We start from the raw sequence: 23,690 nt of genomic DNA on the forward strand, positions 1-23,690 counted from the left end.
TTATATGTCTTTGTATCACAAAAATCAAGTTACCAACATTAAAAATGATATATTGTCACCAAAAGTACTGAGGCATAACACTGGATAATAAATGATTAGTCTTTGAAGGTGAAGACCAAGTTTAAGAGATAGCAAAGCGTTTGTTGTGGCGGACCCTTTCCAAACTGCAGTTGATAGAGGGAAGCTTACAAGTGACAAAAATTGACACCGTGCTAACACTATCAGCCTGCAGATTTACTGCAAAACCCTAACGTACTGTCAAGGGCAGATCAATGTTTGTGATAATTCACAAAATAATTTGGCTTTACATAATAGACATAACATTATATGACTTAGAAATGCAACCCTTGGTGTCTAGATGCAAACATGGGGAGGCGGCTACTGGCTTCTCCACCCTTGCCAGAACCTCAGCCCCTCCAGGGCTCAGGCTGAAGGAGGAGAACAGACTCCCTCAAGGGGATTCTCACCTTTCCTGTTTTCTCACCCACCTACCGCAAAGAACTTCGTAGGGAAAAAGATCTGTCCTCTGAGAAAGCACTGCTCCCTCCCTCATTATTTCCAAGAACAGAACCCAACACTAACAGTATGACAGAGTAAGAGCCAATTTACATGCGTGGAAATGGAAATGATACCAGTCCACACATGAAAAGACCTGCCAAACCAAAGATGTCTTTGTGGGGATCCCAAATGCTGTATAAGGACCTAAACACATGGAGCAGAGAACGCTAGAAGTTGACAGCATGCTGCTTGTCAACACTTTACACTAAAACGAAGGTCCTTCAGTGCTAATACATTGCTTAAGCTCTTACGTGCCTTAAGAGATATTTACAAACTTGGCCCACCATTTAATCCTAACCCTATGACGGGCAAGAAGGAATCTACTAGACTCTAATCCCATGGGGGCAGGGAGCAGACCACTTGGCATATAGTAGATGCATTTTACCTATTTGTTAAATAAATTAGCAAAGCAGCATTTTCCAACTCCTTTATTCCCAGGAGTTCCCACATTACTATTTTCGCTATCCTCATGCTGGAACACTTGAAGAAGGTTGACGTAATCTACTTTATTAACTATGCATTGTTAGATCACCAGTTAAAAGTTCATACTTCAATGAAGTTTAGTACAAAGGTTCCTATTCCTTTCAGTAATTCCTTCATGGGGAAAAAATTTATTGAGCCACTAACTTTATGTAAGGCGTCATTCCAGGAGTTCAGGATATATCCACTGGGAGTGGGGTTGGGGGGGAAACACAGACCCAAAAAAAAGCCCCGAATTCATCGTATATGCATTTGGGAACTAATCTAAAAATACCAATATAAATCACTGACCCCACCAATAAAGGTATACTGATGGCCTGCAAAGGCCACCAGCACTTCCTCTGCCTGTGATCATCCCACACACTGATGATCAATTAGGGCACACTCTCCAGGAGGCAAGACTGAGGAGCCTCGGTACAAGCATCCCGGGCAGCCACTTCTACGTGAGCAAGATGGCACGCATTTACCAAGATACCATGCAAAGTAGGAAACATTTGAGGCATAGATTCAGCCCACAATACACTTCGGGTCTACTTGAGGAAAAGAGCCTTTCACAAAAAATAGTAATTCAGCCTGATACAAGGCGTTGCAGGGGTTACTGCAAAATAATTCAGACAAGAATGGTTCAGATCACAGGTAGGGCTAGAACCACCAACGTGCTGCTCAGCTTTCAGCTGTGCGGCCCTTCTTTTGAAGCAATTGCCACTACAGCCCCAGGAGAGGCTCTCGACGTGTTGTATATAATTTTGATTTTAGAATTAACAAAGGGAATGGAGGGGACAGGTGGTGATATTAGTGGTATAGGTTTTTTTTTAATTTTTATTTTTTTATTAACATATAATGTATTATTAGCCCCAGGGGTACAGGTCTGTGAATCGCCAGGTTTACACACTTCACAGCACTCACCATAGCACATAACCTGCCCAGTGTCCATAACCCAACCACCCTCTCCTTACCCCCCTCCCCCCGGCAACCCTGGGTTTGTTTTGTGAGATTAACAGTCTCTTACAGTTTGTCTCCCTCCCGATCCCATCTCTTTTCATATTGTTTTTAATGGACCAAGGATGGGCTTTCTTCTCAGTTATCTACTCGTAACAACCTGCCCCAAGTTAGCATTAATGGTAAAAGAAAAAATCCTAAAGACTGCACAGGAAAGACATTCTAATTAAAGACATTCTAATTAAAAATAAAAGTAGTAAGTTTCTTCATCTGTTGTTCTTTTTTTTTTTAAGATTTTATTTATTTGATAGAAAGAGATCACAAGTAGGCAGAGAGAGAGGAGGAAGCAGGCTCCCTGCTGAGTAGAGAGCCCTATGCGGGACTCGATCCCAGGACCCTGAGATCATGACCTGAGTCAAAGGCAGCGGCTTAACCCACTGAGCCACCCAGGCACCCTCTTCATCTGTTGTTCTAACAAGGAATTCATACCAGGTACCCATGGTTCTCTCCTGCTCTCTGATTCTAAGCAACACAGGCGCTAAGGCTCCATTAACCAAAGTAAATTTCCACATCCAAGCATACCACTCCTCTTCATCTCCATCCCAGTCACCTTCCTGAAAAAAGGCAGTTACCTGCATTTAATATGCGTAACTGACTGAGCCAACCAGTACTTATTTCCCAAGCCAGGACCTCCTTGGGAATTTACAGACATGAGAAATTGATATTTTTAGGTATAGGTCTTAATGATAAGCCTAAAAAGTCAGTCCATCATTATTTGGTTTAATTAAAAGTACAGGAAAAGAGAGGGGCCTGGATTCAGAGATGCTAAGAACTCTGTGGGCTCTGACATTTTAGGATTTAACTATACAACCCAACTCCCAAAGGTTGGGCAAATAAGAAGCAAGAAGGGAGCGTGGGTGTTGGACTGTTTCAGGTCTCTACAGTGGTCAGAACGGTCCCACCAATGATAATCAGAAACGCCCCTCACTGGAGCCTTCATCTCTATGAAAGTTTTTTTTTTTTAAGTAATTTCATTGCTGTATATACATAAATAAATCTGGACCATCTACCTTTAAAAACACCATATCACAGAGTAATGCTATGCAAACTATTCTGGCTTTTGCACCTGTTTTATTCTTAATGTGCAGATCAGCACGTTGGCCTATTGTATCAAAAGAACAACAAGCTACCAAAACACTGAGCTCTTACTGGTTTCATTATAGCTGGTAACTTTCTCTTGCCTGAAAATTCACAACTGAAAGATTTTTTTCATTTGCATTAGGTTTCAGTTTTCTCAAACTACTAAGTAAATTGTGACCGTATTGACCTGACACCAAGAAAACGATAATAAAAGTGACAATGTACCACATCTATAATGTCCTGTTTGAAATCTTTCTAGATTTTATATATTCACACATACTATGTATATATATATATATATACACATATACAAATATATATATATAAAAAATATACACATACACAGATACATTCACACACAGATAAATATCTGTGTAGGCGTGTATATACACATAAATTCAGTTTTTCAAAATGTAGGAATTTAATATGGTGTCTCTGCTCTAGATGAGCTAACAATCCTAGCAAGTGTTCATGTTTCTAAAGTGAAAGTTAGGGATAGTCATACTCTAAAAAAATTTCAGATAATGTAAAATCAGGACTCTCATACAAATTTAAAATGAACACAGGTAAATTATTTAACAAAATTCATAAGTGAATCAACCAGTAAGATGTACCAATTTGAAGGAGAATTCCAAGCACCACACATATACAAATAATCAGGAATGCTAAAACGATTTTACAAATAGATACAAAACTGGTAACCACGGGGATATAAACAGTTGCACAATACAGGACAATTCATTTGCATGTCTATGGGAAGGAATTATTGGTATTATTATCAGTTTCTCACAAGTTATTTTACAAAATAACTCAAAGACAATAACAACAGGCATAGATAATCCAGAAAGACGCCTTCGACAAAACACACAGGACTTTTTGTTGCCAAAGTCGTTCACAGTTTTTCCTAACATTACTAAGTGAGGTAGAGAAGGATTATAGTTTCACATTATTTCAGGTCAGACTTAGTTCCAAGCTAGTCCACCATAAATTTATTTTTAAACCTTCATTTCCAGAACTTTGGGAGTTTTGTCAATGTCTCATTAAGATCAAAGGGTCTCTTACTCCTTTAACCACAGTACCTTCTGAGGGTTCCTCTATGAAGACCTGACATGTAGTGGGGGCAAATGTTAAGGAATGAGGACAATCCCTCCTACCAATATCATGGCACGTTAGAATGGAAAGAACACCAGTCCACTCCAGCAGCCGACTGGGTTGCAGCCCCACCTGTCACATTACTCAACTCAGACAAATCACAGGTCCTCTCTAGGACTTGGTTCCCCCCCTCCATCAGTAAATAGAGATTAAGTCCCTTCATATTCTAAAAGACCAGCATTCTACCACCGAAAACACACCTTAGAGACCATGACTTGGCATAAGAAGAAACTTCCAGGGGCGCCTGGGTGGCTCAGTGGGTTAAGCCTCTGCCTTCGGCTCAGGTCATGGTCTCAGGGTCCTGGGATCAAGCTCCGCATCGGGCTCTCTGCTCAGCAGGGAGCCTGCTTCCTCCTCTCTCTCTTTGCCTCTCTGCCTACTTGTGATCTCTCTTTCTCTGTCAAATAAATAAATAAAACATTTTAAAAATAAAAAAAAAAAAAAAAGAAGAAACTTCCAGTAAGTGTCAGATAAAGAAACTTCAGGTTCCTCTCCTCCATCCAATCCCAATGCAAAGACCCATTCTGCTCTGGAGGGGTTTCTTTCATTCAGTCCAAATATATGTTCAACTCCAGCTCCAATAAATAGTACTTGGGTGACTCTGAGCAAGTTACTAACACTCTTGGAGCCTTAATCTCCATGTCTGGAAATTGGAAATAAAACTTAAATCTCGGGATGCCTAGGTGGCTCAGTTGGTTAAGCGGCTGCCTTCAGCTCAGGTCATGATCCCAGCGTGCTGGGATTGAGTCCCACATCAGGCTCCTTGCTTGGCAGGGAGCCTGCTTCTCCCTCTGCCTCTAGCCTGCCACTCTGTGTGCTTGTGCTCTATCTCTCTCTCTCTCTCTCTAACAAATAAATAAAATCTTAAAAAAATAAAAAAATACAAAAATCTCTAAGAGCTGCTGGGCCTGACTCCCCCTACTTTCCCTTCTAGTGGTTCCACTTTCACATTTCCCCTCAAGATTACTATATATAGTGGATATTCTTAAGAATTTATTGTTGAGGGGCACCTGGGTGGCTCAGTCATTAAGCGTCTGCCTTCAGCTCAGGTCATGGTCCCAGGGTCCTGGGATCAAGCCTCACATCGGGCTCCCTGCTCAGCAGGAACTCTGCCTCTCCCTCTCCTACTCCCCCTACTTGTGTTCCCCACTCACTGTGTCTCTCTCTAATAAATAAACAAAATCTTAAAAAAAAAAAAATTTATTGTTGAGGGATGCCTGGGTGACACAGATGGTTAAGCATCCAACTCTTGATTTCAGCTCACGTCATTATGTTAGGGTCCTGGGATCACCACTATGTACGGTTCCATGCTCAAGCAGAAGTCCACTTTAGATTTTCTCTCTCCCTACTTCCCTCTCCCTCTGTCCCATCCCTACACTCTCTAAAATAAATAAATAAATATTTTTTAAAAAGAATTTAAAGTTGAATATACTTTTTCCCAGATATTCAGGTAGATTTTCAGTATGTATATCGCATTTCCTCAAAATCAAGTACCAAGCCTTCAACTTTGTTTCACATTGCCATAGTGTTCCAGGTATTTTTGCCTTTTCGCATTCCTCTACCCTGAAAGAACAAACCTCCCTGTCCCTTTCTTTTCCTCATTTCTCCAATGCATCCTCCAAACCCCAGCTCAGAAATTCCTTCCCCCATGCATACGTCCCTGATGCCCTCAATTGGGTTAGTGTCCTTAGTGGAGCTTCCATAAGCACCTTGCATCCTTTCCTTCCCAAACCCTCCTCCCACATCACAGAACACAGTATGACACAAGTCCAAAACCACTAGGCTCTCTGTCAGAACATGAGTTCCTTCAGGCAAGTCAGAACACCACCCACGTTTGTATTCCCAGTACCAAGCCTAGTGCCTGGCATAGAGTTGGTGCTCAACATTGATGCTTGCAGATGGGAATGCAGTTCCCTCTAGCACCTAATACAGGAATTTCTCAATTATATATTAATAAATGATGCTACCATGTGACTATACAAAGACGATTCTGTCACTTAGGGTCTGTCGATGTCAGTATAGGAAAGGAAAGTTGTACATGGTTTTGGACCTCAGTGGGAAGGCTGGTACAAAGAGGGGACACATGGGATCCAATGAGCTCATGGGTAGAACACGAGTCAGCGGTCTAAACTAAGCACAGAAACAGCTACATTAGCTAGAGTGGAGGCTGGACTAAGTCCCAGAGATTAGAAGAGAACAGCATTGGCCAAAGTATATTTTTTGGATTATTAGACCATAGGAAGGTCCCTGATTAAAAACAAAAAACAAAACAAAACAAAACTTGTGGGACTAGATCAGTGGGTGAGACTATATACCCTCCTCTTAGACATATGATGTGCACCTGAGTACATCCCATGTTAACACAAATACTGAATTTTGTTCTCCTTGGAATTTCCATCACAGTCCTCCCCACAGATACTATAAGAAGGAAGGATTCTATTACACCATGCTGTTGGGACCATGGGTCAGAAATGAGCCCAGAATTAGACCTACAAAGGAAACACAGCTAACAAAGCTCAGCCAGGCACTGAGTGGTAGACTGAGCCAACAGACGAGAACCAAGCCAAGAAAGCCAGAGACAGGACAAGACGGGCAAAGCCCCATCCAAAGCAGTTAACCTGGTATCGTAGAGTACCCTTCTCCATAGACTGTGGGCATCTCAAGGCAGATGCCCTGCTTAGGTTAACACTTTGTCTTCAGAGCTTCAACAAGATAGTCTTTCTGATACGGCTCCAGAGATCTACAGCAGCTAGAGCATGAAAAGAGCCAAGCTGAGCAAAATAGATGGAAGGTCCTACACTGTGGTTCACAACCCTGATGAATGTTAAAATTACCTGGCGTACTACTTTAGGAATTCCAGATTTCCTAGGCTCCCACCCCAGGCCAACTACATTAGATACTGATAACCAAGAAATGGACAGCCGAGAAATACCTCTTTGCTAGACAGGGGGCTTTGATAAGCTTCCTATAGCATCCTCTCCCACCATAGCAAATCTGGCCTCCACTAAAGGAAGCAGCAGAGCCCTGGCCCAACGAGAGCCAAATCCTAGTGACGATTCCCCACAACTCCACCCCTGTCCCAAGGGTTCGCTATGAAAAGTGCCACAAATTTCCCCCAGAAAGTGCCACTCTAGCCTTTCCTTAAAAATAGCTTGGCTTCCTTGGAGGGGTCAGATGCATGGCCTTCAGAGGGAAAAGCATAAACACAACTCTTGCCAAACCAGGCTCTCAACACTTAAATCGGCTCGCTCTCAAGTCCGCACAAAGTTCCAAGAACAAGGAGAGTCTTCTATAAAGGGTTTAACAGCAGACCCTGGTTATGCAAGGCATCCAGATCTAGTTCTCAAAATGCTTCATGTTCAGAAGTTCTGATTAATTATTACTTTACCGAACCAAAGTGAGTTATGTACTTCTGTCATTTCGGCCAGGATCTTCTCCAAGCTGCCAAAACCACGAGCTTACCCAAATACCAAAACTATGTAGGAAGGCTACAGAATGTCCTCACCAGAGACAAGACAGAATTTTCACTTCATAAATCAACAACAAACTCTGAAAAGGCAGCCAGTTGAAAAGACAAGCTACCCTGATGAAATATTTTCTTAATTCACCTCATTCAGGGTAATTGATTTTTTTTTTTTTTTTACTTCACGAACAAGTAATTTTTAATGTAAATAATAAAGTCAGTTAACCGTGTACTCTTATTGCATGTGGAATGACAAAGTTTTTATCTGAATTAATTAGGTGATTTTTCACTAATACAGATTTGTTGCTTTTACTTAAGACTTTGTTTTTAATCAAATCCCTTCTTGCCCTGACCCTCTCACCCTGCTCTTAGCTGAAATGGAAAGCAACGAAAGTTAGTTAAAATGTGTTTTCCTGTGTGCTTCTTTCCAAATGATTACAATGGCAAAACCCTTAGCATCAGTACAGAACCTACCCAGCCTCCCTCTGAGCATGTAGTATGCAAATCCCAGGCCCTATTTAGAATGTGGTTTGGGGTATCTGGGTGGCTCAGTTGGTTAATCATCTGTCTTCAGCTCAGGTCAAGGTCCCAGGGTCATGGGATCAAGCTCCACATTAGGCTCCCTGCTCAGTGGAGAGTCTGCTTCTCCCACCACCCCCCACCCAGCCACCCCAACCCTGCTCATGCTATATCTTTCTCTCAAATAAATAAATATAATCCTTTAAAAATGTGTTTCACATTTATTTCATCCCTGTATCATCACTGTTGGATGCGTCAACCACAATTCTAACATGCACATTATTGCCATACAACTTTGCACATCACAGTTCCTGGTTTTTTTGTTTGTTTTTTTGTTTCGTTTTGTTTTTTTAAAGATTTTATTTATTTATTTGACAGACAGAGATCACAAGTAGGCAGAGAGACAGGCAGAGAGAGGGGGGAAGCAGGCTCCCAGCTGAGCAGAGAGCCGGATATGGGGCTCAATCCCAGGACTCTGGGATCATGACCCGAGCCAAAGGCAGAGGCTTTAACCTGCTGAGCCACCCAGGCGCCCCCATAGTTCCTGCTTTTAAGAATAAAATTAATGACAGTGGGTAGAAACTCAAGCTGTTTTGCCAGAGAGGGCAAATTCTTCCCCTTTAAGAGAAGAACATCCAAACTGGCAAAAAGAGGAGACCCCCAGTTTACATTCCCCCCCCATATCTTATCTCTGGGCTTCCCATCCTAATCAGGAGGCAGAAAGAACAGAGCTGATGGGGGGCAGGAGACAAAATTACTTCCACATCCTGTAATTTGTCTGGTATATTGGAACTGAGGAGCAGGCTCATGAAACACACACCACAATCGGTTTTTTTTTATTTTATTTTAACATTATTACTTTACTTTGGAGCACTTTTTTTTTTTCCTGGAGCAAAATGTTTTCAGCCATTTTAAGTGATTTTTTTTTTTATAAAGTTCAATGAAAAAGCAAAAAGTCCCCATTTCACCCTCCATGTGAAAGGCCAATCTTTATATCATGTGTATCATTTGCCAGAAAAGGGTACCACGTGTGTGCATGTCTGTGTCACTTCTGTCAAAATTGTTTCCATGCACCAAAATCTTATTGGTCTAGCCAAAGGGGTAATAAAACACAAATATGTGTCATCCTCCTAGAGGTTACGTGGATCAGCGGCATCTGTGTGTCCCATGGGACCCTGTTAGGGAGGTGCGGTCTCGGGTCGCAGCCGGACCTCCTGCATCAGGAATCTACACTTTATCAGGGTCCCCAAAAGATGCACATGCACTGCATAATGTGAGAAGCACTGATCTAGTAAAAACAAAAACAAAAAACAAAACAAGAAAAAACAAAAAAACCTCCCACTCAAGGTACACAGCATGTTCTCTCCGAAGTTCACCCTGCTTCTGCTCAGATCCTTCCAAAGTCTAGGGGTGCAGGACTGTAAAACCCTAGCGGAGGCCTTTGTGGTTTTCGGCAGAGTCAAGCAGTCATTCCTCAAACCAGGCAGCAAGGGAGGACAGGCAGGGAGAAGCGCCGAGAGGGGTGGCAGCAGGAGCGCACCCCCCACACACACACCCCTACCCCCCCCCCCCCGCAGCCCGTGTGTCTCAACACAGCAGAGTCATTAATTAAGATGCGGCCGGCTGCTGGCGTAGCAGTCACTCTGGCGTTCCCTGTCTGCTTGGAACTGGCGTGAGGTGTGAGAATCTGGGTAGCCTTCTCCATGGCTCTGCCCCGCTGGCGTTGATTGTGTATGATTAATGATTTAAAGGAATAAAAAGAGAAAGGTCAACTTCTGAGTTCAAGACAGAGCAGCTACATAGGGAGTAATTAAGATACTTGTGTAAGCATGATTAATAAGCACAAACTGGCACTCTGGGCAGTAAACAAGACACAAGCAGATGGTTAGCATGGAAAAGGTTTTTTTTTTTTTCCCCCTTTCCTAAAAGCAATTTTTCAGCAGCTTGAAACTTGGCTTGTGAATTCTTTTCCTCCCCCCACCAAGTCTCAAAAAACTCATTATCTCCACATCCTTTAAAAAATAAAAAATAAAATAAAATAAAAAAGTGGTGAACCCCTTTCAAGTCTCACTCATTCTCTCTTTCAAAAAAGATACCTTATTATTTTATTTTATTTTTACAGATAACTAGAGTTTGCTTGTAAAATGGATGCAACTCATCTTTGTTTCTCGCTGCCTTTTATGTCAGGCATCCCATGCATTGCCAAGCCTGACAAGGTGGTTCACTGCAGAGTCTTTTAACTCCCACCCACCACTTCTCCCCCACCCCCCATCCTGTGATGGGCAGAACAGAGGCATCAATGGTGGCATTTCTGGAGAGTGCTGGCAGGCAGGTGTCAGAGCCGTCCGGCAGGCGCCCCTCACGAACACTAATCAGCCCTGGTGTTCTTTTACAATCCATATCTAATTCGCAAGTTTCATTCTTTCTGAAAAACAATTACTAGGTTTTGAAGTTCATTGTGCATTTACTCAACTGTCTCTTCACATTAACGTAAAGTGGGAACAAGAGAAAATAGAGTCAGCAGGGAAGGGACATCAAAAGATGTTAAGAGTGGATGAAGGCTTTATTTTAAGAGTAATATAATTACAGATGTGTGCACTATTTTACAATAAATGAAACACAAAAGGTGTATCCCTGTACTTTCAAGATTGTGTGTGTGTGTGTGTGTGTGTGTGTGTGTGTAGAGGCAAAGAGACACAGACCACGAGACATAGAAGAGAGACACTCAGATGTACACTTTCCTGTGGGGATGGGAAGAGAATAAGAGAGACAGGTCATTTAGGACTTCAGAAAGCAAAGATTTTCCCAGGATCAGAAGAGTAAGGTATGCACCCCAACTAGCAAAGAGGAAGACAAAATAATAATTTATCAGTGACAGAGCAGGTAGACTCAGTGAGGGAAGGAAAGGGAAGGACAGAGAGAAAAAGAAATAGAGAAAGAAGTGGGGAAGGAAAGAAGGGCAGAGAGAGAACAAAGAGAAACGGAAAGTGGGCTCTTAAGCCAAACTGGACAGGGAATCGGCATACTTGACAAAGAAAGCACCAGCGACCTGGAGTCCTCCCAAATTGCAGTTCTTAAACTTCCTAAAGACCACGAGGAGTTCCTAGCCCCTGGACCACTGTCACCCACGGTGAGGATGACTGGTCCTTGACAGACCCAGAAATCCACTTTGTACAGCAAGCTGCCCCGCATCTCCCTAGGACGGCCTTGGTGCAGAGACCAGGTCTGAGCTCCCCACACCCCAGCCAGTGCCAGTGGCCAACTATGTTCTCTTCTGCCTCACCACAAAAACAAAAACAAAAACAAAAACAAAACCCTCGAAACACACACACACACACACACATACACACCCCACCCCAAGCTTCCCCCAATGAAAAATTATATTATCACCACGATGCTTGGCCTCATGCCTCAAGCCTTTTTATTTTCTGTTTTATACCAAACACCTTGGTAATTCTTTTATCAGCACTTTCTGAAGGTGTTAAAAAAAAATAACTGAAAATGTTTGGAATACTCTCATTACTCCAAGTAGAATGGAATGCTTTTCTGTAGAAAGCTTCCGTCCCTTCAAGATGCTCATGTGCTCTGTGATTTGTCCAGAGGAGCATAAAGCACCTCATTTCCCAAACTGACATGACTTTAAAAGCTGCCCCTCTCCCCAAGACCTGGGTTCCATGGCATACTCTTTGAGAACCACAGATTTCCATTTAAAAAACTCTTTGCTGTTTGAGAGTAGTAACTCATTTACCCTCAGTCTTTTCTTTCTCTAGCCTGAACATACCAACTGTCCAAGATTTTCCCTTCAGAGATCTATTTTCTACCCCTTGAATCATTTTTCCACCGGCCTGCCCCACCTCCCATTTTTTTCCACATTCCCTTTGAACTCTGAGAAGCAGCTCCAGAGCTCCAACAAGGATCTCATTCATGCAGCATGGAGTGAAAAAGGCTGAGCACATCCCATTCCCTTTAATGCAGCTCCAGATTATACTGGAGTCTTGCCTGGTTACCCCACTTTATCTGCGAGTGCAAACTGAGGGCTCTCTCCAGATAACTCACATCCATAATTCTATTTGTTCCAAAGTTATTTAGAAGTTTCTGGAATAGGTACAAAAAAATCTCAACACTGTGGAGGCAGAGAGAAGGGGAAGAAAGGAAATGCTCACATTTGGCAGGGTCCACACTCCCAGCTCACATACACCCCTCTCAGGATGTACTGTTTAGAAAAAGGCGTATAAAACTACAGCAGTGTATAGACATCAGTGTTCTCCACAGCCCAAGAAAAGGAAAGTAAGGGGGAAAAAAATGTATGTTTTTTTCTTCATTAGGATCCATCCTTAATCTAAGACGTATCACCTTTCACCTAACTTGCTTAAAGAGGCTCCCAAGTCAGTTTCCCTAATTCCCATCTCTTACCCTAGAACTAAATTTGAATGCATGTCAAACACTACTTCCGCTATGCCCCTCCTCTACTCAAGCACACATTTCACCTTCCCTACAATCCTAAGACATAGGTATGGTTATTATCCCCGTTATATGAATGAGAAAACTGAAAGAGGTCAACTCCCCCAAGATCACACAGCTAGAAAGTGGGGGAGCCAGGATTTGAATCCTGGACCCTCTGGTTCCAGGATCATCCTTGCTGCCATGGTTCTCTATTACCAAAGCCCCACCCAGCTGTTCAATAGTAGCTTCCCACTGTCCCAGCACACTGGTACCCACCACGCTTCCTCCAACCTCCCCAACTTCCATTCTCTTCTCTATTGTCCCAGGATTTGTTCATGTGTCACAAGGTCTAAGATCTTGCTGGCCATTCTTTTTTTCAAGATTTATCTATTTGAGAGAGAGTATGTGTGCGCATGAGCCTGTGCAAGTTTGGGGCGGGGGCAGATGAAGAAAGAGAATACCAAGCAGAGTCCCTATTGAGTGTGGAGCCTGATGCCGGGCTCCATCTCACCACCCTGAGATCACGACCTGAGTCGAAATTAAGAGTCAGAGCCTCAACCAACTGAGCCACCCAGGTGGCCCCCTTTCTAACCATTCTAAGCACCACTGTCCTTTCCTGTGAATTCTCTTAACATGTGGCCTATTGCACACAGCTTCAGGCTAAAGGAGTTTATGGCTTATATTTTTCACCAATGTTTTTAATGTTAACGGTTGCTCTATCTCCTCAACTAGATCAGAAATTCCTTAAGGTTTCAAAGTAGCTGCTTATAGGCTGAATAAATAAGCGGGAATCTTTCAACTACTACCCAACGTAGCCCTTATTGGGCAGAATACTTTTCTTGCTGCCCAATATGTCTCTGGCACCAAAGCTGTCTCTAAAATTTTCTCCCATCTTCCTTTTCCTTTCAAGCCTAAGCCTCCATTTTATTGTCTCCTGGGCTGGCCCACAAATTGAAATAGAATATGATGCTTAATTTTACATCAACCAGTTAAGCTGCTTTAAACACTTCAATATTCCCCAAATGTAGTTAAATATATGAACTTGCACTTAGAGTTGTCAACAACGCATTGACAATTTGTTTTATAGTTGCATGTTAATCTACAATCTGTTTAATGCAATCCAATACATTATTCGGGATAGTGATATATAAATTTAAGTCTTTTGAGCATGAAATATCATTTAGGATTAAGGCTCTAATCTCTTAACAGAGGAGATGTTCGCACACAAAGGCAAGCAGCAAAGAAGAGCCCCTGCATATAAAAGGCATCATCATTGCTTCCTGCACCAAGGAAACCAGCTACAGCAAATGCCCCTCCCGGAGGGCAGGGGGAAAAAGGAGACAAAAGTAACCTTCCTTCCTGCCCCAAAGCAAAAACTCTCTCACTAAATCAGCCTCCCAAAATGGTTAAAAATTCTGACCCAGGACACTGCTGTTGACTACCTCTTCTTCCTCCCCAAAGTCCTCAGGTAAGAGAACAGTAGCAATGGCAGTGGGGACTCACTCATGTAATACAACCAGAGGAAGTAGGTACTCTTACTACTCCCACAGTGTCAGTGAAGAAACCGAGGCAGAGACAGGAAGGGACCCTGTTGAGCCGGGCAGTCTGGCGGCAGAATGTGGTTTCTTCACACACTCTTTACCCCGCTAATCACCCCATACAAGACATTCGTCGTCAGGCTAACTTCCAAACCAAAGTCTGGAGACCACTACAAGTTCCTCATGATAAAATAATTGTTCAGTAAACACTGTGAGCAATTAAAGAAAACAAAAACTAAAAATATAAGATATTCGCTGTCCTCAAGAAGTTCACAGCAGAAGAAATGAGGGCAAGACTCAAGAAGAGATCCACAGGAGGTCATTAAAATGCCAAAAGAGGGATCAGCGGAGAGGACCCAGGAGAAGAGCTGTTAACTCTGGGGAGACTAGGATGGAAACAGACTAAGAGATGAGGGCAGGTGAAGGGGCCCCAGCTCCTCCTTTAATGGAGGACCAAGCACCCCCACTAAAGACCTATGGAAAGGGCTAGCCTAAGACTCAGCTACAAAATGTCACTTATCCATATGTGAAACAGCCCACCGACAAACGAAGATGCTGCAGGGCACCTCCCTTTCAGGTGGGGGACCCAACCGCAGCCTGCGCCCTACACACAGCCCACACAGACGTCTCCTCTGAAAGCATCTATGGGTCACTCTGATGGGGCACATCTTTCCACAGAGCCCAGCTCCACTGTGATTAACTGCAACATAAGGACACCATCTCAGATATTCCCTGGCTGATCCACTTGAAAACCCAGAGACATGCCTGATTCCAGCATGGCTGGAAGCCCTCAGGAACCTCAGACACATGGGCAGATGGTCTGCACGCAGTCAAACGAGCAGCAGGTTGGCCTCGAAAGGTACCTGCCCAGTGAACCAGCAATCCCGCTGGGGTGGTAAGCCTCCAAGAACTGGCCCCCTCACAACCTTTATCAACTTCGTGCTTCCCTATTTGGAAGTGATATGTATTTCAGAAACGTCAAACTGCTTAGAAAAGTTTGGTGATAAAATGAATAGGCTGTTTGCTCTCCATATTGAAATACCTGATTTCAGACTGTCAAAGTGCTTTCAGTTATAGTAGGAAATGTACAAAGTTAGCTTTGCTGGTTTTGACAACCATAAAACAAACAAACAAACAAAAACCATTTAGCAGTTACATGTACCGGTTGAAGTGCCCAGGTTTCAAAGTTAAAATTGGTGCTAGCCAACTTCTAACATTTTTAATGTTTTTTAGGAGAGCAAAAACATGTAACTTTTCAGAGAGTTCTTACGGCCTCTCTGAGGAGAAGTTTCTGGAAATCCGGTCTGCTTGCCAGAAATATTTGTTACTTTCATGCAGTAATTCAAAAGAAGCCCAAGAAAACTAGAGCAAAGTTAATTTTACTGTTTCATTTCTAAAACAGGATAAGTGTCACATGACTAAAAATAGTGTCATTGTGACTTCAAATTCCTGAGCTGTTAAGGATTTCCTTTCATTTCCCTCTCCTGTCTTCTCAAACACATGCTTTTTCATTCTGGTTTTAATTGCTTCAAATATATGAAATTCCCACTATTTTTTCTGAAAGCTCTTATAAAGCCATTGTCAGATTACTCACTTTGTCAAACTTTCTCTTCCAAGACGCTGGTGTTCACATCTGCGGCCTGCACAAGGTCTGGCTTTACCTCCTGTGCTCAACCTATTCCAAGACAAGTAGTTACTAGCATGTCAGTAAATCTTTCAATGAAAGAAGAAAGAGGAAGAAAGGAAGGGGAGGGAAGGGAAAGGGACAAAAGCCAAACAATGAAAGAGTCCAGGTATTAAGGAAAATGCAGATGATTCAGAATGTACCAGTTACAGAGCCGAATGCTAAATCTGGTTGCCTCTGTTCGTCTGCCCGTTGGTCTTAAAGGTCCATGAGTAAAACTCTCTTAGCGAATTGTAGCATACTACCAAGTAAGAACTGTTGGTGGTTCCAGTTCAACTGCCATGAACTGACTAGAATGACTAGCACGATCTCAGGAACTGCCAGGACAACCCCAGAAAGATGTGTTATCTCCAGGGTAGAGTAAGGCTCTAGAGGCTGAAAATCTACCTACAGTCATAGAGCTAATAAGCAAAAGAGCCAAGAACTAAACCCTCCTGCCATCTCCTGCTAAAACAATCTGATCCTGAATTACAATTGCTGCATAGCTAAGAGGGTAATCTTTTCAACCCAAGACCTGCTTCCCAGCTTGGCCTTAGCTGTGTCCCTTAACCAAAGAAAGAGGACACGTTCAGACAATGCCTTATCCCAAAGGGCGGTCACTGACTGCTGGTGTGACTTGCAGTCTTAGGAAGCAGAGGTCCCTACGAAAACCACCCCCTGGGACTTCACTAAGCAAATCCTGGAGAACTACATGCTGCTTAGCAGACACAGAGGAGACTGGGTCAGAGCACTGTGGACAAAAGGGTGTATTCAGCGGACACCAAAAATTCAGAACGGAATGCTAATGGCATTTTTCTTACAACAGTGTTTACATTTTAAGCTTGATGTTCTGTGAAGCAGATGCCCAAACGTAGATATTGGGCTCCAGTTGCAAGGAGTACATTCTCACACAGAAGCATAAGACACTTGAAGCTATGAACAAAAACTAAATAAAACTAGGCCTTAAAAGATTAACAATGAGTTTGTAGTAAGATGAAATTATGTCTAAACAGCCGGGGGTAAAGCATATGAGCCCGTGCTGGTCTGAGTCTCTCCCAGTGTCAACACACGTAAGCGGAACCCATGCACACTCTACGAGTGCGTCCGCAATGCTGTTTTTATCATTTATCTTGTACACAACTGGGTTTTTACACTGTCACCTTCCAATTCTCCCATACTCTCCACTTTTTCTTTAGCGAAGGGGCAAATTTAATTAATTTTAATTTAGATTTAATTTAGATTCCTCTTCTGTAAGACCTGATGAGCTCTTTAGCTAGGCAAGAGGGAGACGGGAGCGACGAAATTTGACTTCTCCCTCAAGAGAGCAGACTCTCACCCATCACCCTCAAGTGACAATTAGCAGTTTCTGCCGCACATTATATGAGCAGAACTAATAAGGCAAAGGAATAGAGGGCAGGCTTTTCCCTTCACGATCCTGTCTGAAGCTTAAAAGAAAGTCTGAAAACTAATGAATTCTGAATTCATGTCAGCTCAGTAGAGAGCAAAGTCTTTTATCTTCACCTGGAATAGAAATGAAAGAAGAAAAGCCCAACGGTTCATCCACTTCCCCTAAAACATGCTCTGCTTCAGTCCTATTCTTGGCTAAGAGAGTCTGGACTCCATTGAAGCTGGAACAGGTCTTAGAAATTGCATGACCCGTGACCCACCTTATTTTAAAAGGGAGCAAATTTGAGCTCAGAGAAGTGAAGCACTTTGCCCAGAGTCACAAAGCCAGTCTTCAGATCCAACATCCCTGGCCTTGAGACACCACCATGCTAGCAGAAGAGGTTTTACTCCAAATGTTTAGAATGGTTTACCCAAATTTTTCCTCCAAGTGGTTCTGAAATTCCAAATCAACGTATGTAATATGCGTAAACTCAAGAGAGGCATTAACGGACTCAGAGAGAAGCCATCAAAGGGGACCCCATCTCCAGACTATGCCTCCTGAACCAATATAAGAAACACACCTCTGCTCCTATGCGCAGATCCATGCCCCTACAATGCGTTCCTGTAAGACCCAGATAGAGCATCTCCCACGGATTCCCTAAAAGGAACGCACCAGAACAGTTTGCAAAAGAGCTGACTGCACGTTCTCTGAGAAAGAAAGTCCTAGGCCCGAAGATTAAAACAAAGTATAAGCAGCTCAAAACCCAAGAGGAAAGGCTTAATGCTTCACAGAACGACTCGCGGACAAGTTTAAAGAAGAAGCAGGTTATCAGACAAAATAGTTCTGCAGGGCACTGTGATGTAGTAAGGAAAACAGCCAGTTCCTAACTAAGTTTATCTGCTCTGACAGCTTCTGTCTTGGCCTGGCAGAGGTTGAGTGTCTACACAATGAACATAAAGATAACCTATGATGGCTACACATCCCCATCCATTCGCCAAAGGTCACTAAGGATTGAGCATTTTGCTTCAGTGCCTCCGCTAATCCAAAGACGTGCCAATCTGCTTACTGTTACACAACATCAGGAGGTTCGGATTTTACTTACCGAGGGATGTCGGACTCGCTTTGTCAGAACTTGGTGACTATTAGCACAAGGCTGAATGACCATGGCTGCAATGAATTTTTAAAAACTATTTGGTTTTAGGATGCCCGGGAAAGAGGATGTGACTAAACAAGATGGCGGGAACCACTGTGAGAACATAAAAGCTGAACAGTGGAGCATTGAGAAATTAAATTCATGGCCTGGAAAACAAGCCAAGATTAAAAAATGTCATGTTGATACAGTAGGTGCTCTTGAGAATGGGGGGAAGATGTCAGAAACTGGATTGATTGCATTTTCATAGCAATGTTGTGTGATGGAGGTGGGGAAGGGTCAAGTGTGTCAACACCCTTTAGTGCTTTGGGGGCACATACCATAACTTTCATCAAAACCCTATGTGATGGAAAAAGTCCGCCATCATACAGCTCAAATTTTTCACTCACAGGGGCCAACCAAAGACCCTTCCCACAGAAGGTGAAGTAAGATTTGCTGGGTCCTATGCCTTCGCTTGGGGCCACCAGGAGGTGCTGTTAGCAGCAACGTGGTTCTCAACTCAAGGACAACAGGGAAGAACAAAGGTTACTGTGATCCCTCCCCTAGTGCAGCTTTAAAATCTCCTTCTATCCGTGTCTAAACCAACATCGTTCCCACTCCTCACAGATCCTAACAGGAGCTCATATTTTTCCCTGAATGTCCAAAAAAATAGGCATACATGAAATGACCTTGCCGTGAGAGGCCCCAAGACTTTCTGCAGACAAACTTCTAAGTCATCCTACTAAGACTGAAATGGGAGAAAAATCGGAGGGGAAGAACCCACGGGCTCACAACAGTCTACCTGGTCTTTACAGATGAGCGCTAACCTCACTCATGATCCCTTAGTACAGATTTTCTATGGAGACTCGAGCTGGCAGGCAGATCTGTCCATGAGCCCAGGTTTAGGAGCTTGCTTGACCTTACAGGTATATGTCCTATCCTCCGCCATTGAGCAACATTTGAGTCAGTGGCACATAGAGCACAGAAAACTCCACTGTGAAAATATCCACCTGGAAAGGGAGGAGGAAGACCCAGGGCTTTCTAGGGATGAGGAATGATTATGTCCAGAAAGAAAAAATGGAGAAGATGAGGTAGAAAATAGCAGAGAACTTTCAGAAATAAGTGGCTACTTTTTTCTCTTTCACAACAGTGTAAAAAAGACACAAAGAAGCTGCCCTGTCCTGAGGGGAGAGAGCTGCCCTTTGATGCTGGGACAACCATCTATAATGCTGATGAGAGTTTTCTCTGACCCTGTCTGCCCACCATGGGGGCTCATCCTCTGACCGAATTCTCACCTCTGGGGTGACCTTTGTTTAGTCATAGGACTGCAGGAAGAAGGTTCATCTGAGGGTCAGGAAGATGGTAGTCCTCACACCCACAGGAAACCTGAGTCTTTCAGTCAGGAGAGGATCCTCCTTCCCTTTCTTTTAAGGAGTTAAAAGACGAATCCAAATCTGTTTTCTCCTTTGCCTTCAAAAGTGACAGTATCTTCCATGCTCTTAGGATGGGGGAGGTGGGGGGGGAAAGAGGCACTATGACCTGTTCCCAAAGTCACAGTCAAGATTAGTACGCAGGCCCCAACTCCTAATCCCAGAGGCTAAACTGTTCCACTCTGCTGTCTCCCAGTCTCATAATGAAAATGAGGGAAAGTCAGTAATGGGGGGGGGGGCATAAAAAAACAGTTGGGTTAGATAGGACCAAAGCCTTCTTTCTAAGGAAACCAACTATCATTCTACAGTCCAGCTCACTAGAAGGTGAGCTTTCAACAGCCCAGAACTTCTGTTCTTCATCTATAAAATGGCGCCACATCCAGCCCCAAGATGAGACACAGTGTCAGGGAGTAGCTAGCATCACCCGTAACACATGGTCAGCACTAAATGAATCTTAGTCACCTGCTCCTTTCCTAGAGCAAATACAGTCTCTCACACACACGCAAAAATGAAACCACCTTCTTTCTAGTCAGATTTGCTGTGAGACAATTGGCAGCTCCCTTTGATTTCAGGATTACTCTGGACATTTTGCACCAGGAGGCTCCAGAGTCTTCTTCGTTAGGTTTGATGGCCAGATCATGAGACTTGTCTTTCTGCTCACATCCCCAAGGAGACCAAGTAGACCCCAAGTACACCCCAAGTAGACCCCAAGAGATCCACGTGGTCCCATATTTACACATGTGCTGCAGAAAATCTCCATGCAGCTAATAAACTTCCTGTAGTCTCTACTTGGACCAAATACAATGCAGCCTGGACTCTTTTTCTTGAGTTTTCTTTTCCTTGAATCTCAGGCAAATAACTGCTCCATGTACCAACCTAAGTTACAGGGAAATGCACAGCATCCCGGCAAGAGAAGATACAATAAAGCGGGAAGCATCAAGTTTCGGGGACTTGAAGAGAGCCCTGATTAAAACTCCAGCTCTGCCCCTTTCGGTAATGGACAGGCAAGTTCACGAATGCTTGGCTTCTTGTCCCTCATCCGTTGAGTAAGGAGAACACCCTCCTGATAGAACAGTTATGTGAGAAACAAAGTATCACAGTCAACATCAGCAGGTTCCTTGCTATATTCCCAAACCATAGGAGCTGGGCCACCCAGAAGGAAGTTAAGCTCCCTTTCTAAGAAGTCTAACATTTGGATAGATGCCCTATCTTCAGACAAACAAAATCTCTGAGGCCATGACTTACCTTCAGTTTCCTGGCTCTCATAGCTTGGTGGGGGGAGAGATGAATGGCGGCACAAAGGGGCAGGATTAGAGGGTCAGAGAAAGAGAAATAGGTCAAGAGAGACTTAGACTAGATATCTTGGTCCCCCTTCAAGTCTGATTCCCACGTGCTGTGAGGCCCAGCTACATCTTTGATCTTGGGTTCCACAAAATAATTCAGCATCTTTATAAATCTTCCATGTACGCTACGTGACTTTAAATTGGTTACGGGTTATATGCAATCAAGAGTCTAGGCCAAGACAGAAATCCAGAACCCGAGCCTATACGGGCATCACAAAATATTCTTGTCTCCCCCTCCTTCACCTCCTCTTACCTGCCTCCCTTCTCCATCAAGTCAGCAAACATCAGTAGGATGGCTATGAACCATCAGACTCAGTCAACCCTTCAAGACCACACCTCCCCTCCTCCTGACACTTCCCAGTCATTTCAGTCTCTTTTTCCGACAAGTCTTTCCTTCCCTCCCTCTCCTTCCCTCTGTCACTCACACTCACACACACATACATACACACACACACACACGCACACACACACACCACTTCTGTCTTGCCTAATTATGCAAAGAGCCAACAGCGACTTGCTGGCATTGGAAGCACGAATTGGCACATCCCTTGTACCCAGTCCCCAGCCTGTGTGAGCCCTCATAGTCTCCTACACAGAGCTGGAAACCACCCATAACTGCATCCATCACAGCCAAAGACTTTAGCAACAATAGAGCATTTACGTCTTCAGGGTCTTACAAAAAAGAAAGGAAGAAAAAGGGAAAAAAAAAAAAAAATGAACATGGCTGCCAGCGTTCCAGCTCCGAGTTGCACTTGGTGCAGCCAGCCTCGGGACACGTTTCTACGACTTGTTGCAGCTCGTGAAGTTGGGTGAGAAGAGTCGACAAGAGATGCCTCGGAAGAGCCTGGCAAGGAGGACTGGGGAGATTCTGGGGCAAAGAGGAATTGGGCAAACGTCATCTCCCTAATCCGTGTGATGACTGCCGGCCAAGTTTGCTCTCAGAGCTGTGAGAAGGACCAATTAATTTATCAATCTGCACCTCTTTCTGCCATAACATATTTCCCTCTTGCCAACAAAAAATGTGTCCATTATCAGGCAGGTCCCTGTCCTCCCAAGCAGCCCATGTGGCTGTATAATTACACTTCTTTCCTTGACAACTTGCATGATTGTTTTCCTAACAGTATATTACTTCGTTAGTACTTTCCAATATACGTTATTTTTAAACTGTCACTTTTGCCCAACTCATCCCAATTCACACTCGTCTGTTTATCATAACAATCATTAATAACTGTCAGTCCACGCCATCATTGTAACGAACTCACTCCCTCATTAGCATGTTCTAGCATTTGTTCCGTAGAGGGGGCTGATTATTTTTTACAACAGGCCAAGCCAATTACTTTAGTGAAATGGAATCACATTAATCAAAACTTAACAAGGTGGCAAATTTAAAGATATCAGATTGCAAAAGACAGCCTAACTAATATGTCAGTGTCAGGGGGAACGTGTAGGTACGCGGCAGCTGGACTAAATATATCTCTTCACAGAGGCCACATGAATTTTGACGTTTCATATGATCTGACAACTACCGAAGTGATATTATAGGAGGAGAGAGCCCGGTGCTGCACGGCTCACGATGACTTTTGCAGATTCTGGCAAGGGCAGTGGGAGCAGGGCGGGAGGCGGGAGAGGGGCGAGGAAAATGGTGGCCATGCCGATCCAGGCTGGCAGACGGCGGTGGATCTTGTCTCTCTGTGCCAAGGCATTTTCTCTTACATTTTAAATGATGATAGTCATCCATCACCATCTGACAACTGCATCAAAACCAGCTGCAAAACATGCAAAGCCCAGCAGTCTAAAATATGCTGACACAACCAAGAGAAAAACAGAGAGGGGGAAAAAAAAAAACATATATATATATATATATATACTTATTTATATATTCCATAGGAAAGGGAAGCAGCGGCGGCGGCGGGGGAGGAGGTGAAGAAGGAACGGGGGTGGGGGACTGCCAAGTCTTCCGGAAGAGAGGAAAGGAAACACCAGGGCAGCAAAAGAAGGGGAAGAAAAATGAAAGGGGGAGCCAAGGAAAAGAATGAAAAGGAGACAAAGAGGGAGACAAAGAAAAAGGGCAAGTGATGAATGAGGAAGCGGGGAGGCAGGGAAGAAAGGAGAGAGAAGGCGCACAGCTCCCTGTCGGTATCTGTCTACTGGGGAGGAAGGCGATGTGGGGGCAGAGGCGCTCTTACAGGGAGCAGATTCTCCCCAGCAAGACTTCCCCAGCTCAGGCTCAGCCCACGCCTTTCTTACCCCCCAACGCTGGCCAAGGGCAGGGCTCTTGGGCTCCGCTCTGGTCAGCCCGCCAGCACGTGGGGTCCTAAGCACACAGGGAATCAAGTGTAACTTTGGATGGCACACGTGGGCACCTCGACCACCAGGCTGCTCCCTGCTCCTGAGGCCTGCCGCCCCCCCACCCCAACCCACCCTCCTCTCTGGGCTCTTCCACCGCCCGGAAGGGGGTTCCAGTCTCCACCCTGACATTTACTGGCTGGGTGACCTTGAGTGACTT

At 43.9% G+C, this 23,690-nt stretch overlaps 1 protein-coding gene across 3 annotated transcripts in view; it reads right to left on the reverse strand.

Moving 5' to 3' along the window:
• Positions 1-23,690, reverse strand: part of LRMDA (leucine rich melanocyte differentiation associated) — a 1,047,313-nt gene that overhangs the window by 824,260 nt on the left and 199,363 nt on the right. For all 3 annotated transcript variants that reach the window (XM_059169813.1, XM_059169814.1, XM_059169815.1), the window contains exon 3: positions 15,827-15,907. In XM_059169813.1, the coding sequence (XP_059025796.1) occupies positions 15,827-15,907 (81 nt within the window). The remainder of the gene's footprint in view (positions 1-15,826; positions 15,908-23,690) is intronic.

The sequence above is a fragment of the Mustela lutreola genome, chromosome 4 (genome assembly GCF_030435805.1).
Source record: "Mustela lutreola isolate mMusLut2 chromosome 4, mMusLut2.pri, whole genome shotgun sequence".
NCBI classification, from domain to species: Eukaryota; Metazoa; Chordata; class Mammalia; order Carnivora; family Mustelidae; genus Mustela; species Mustela lutreola.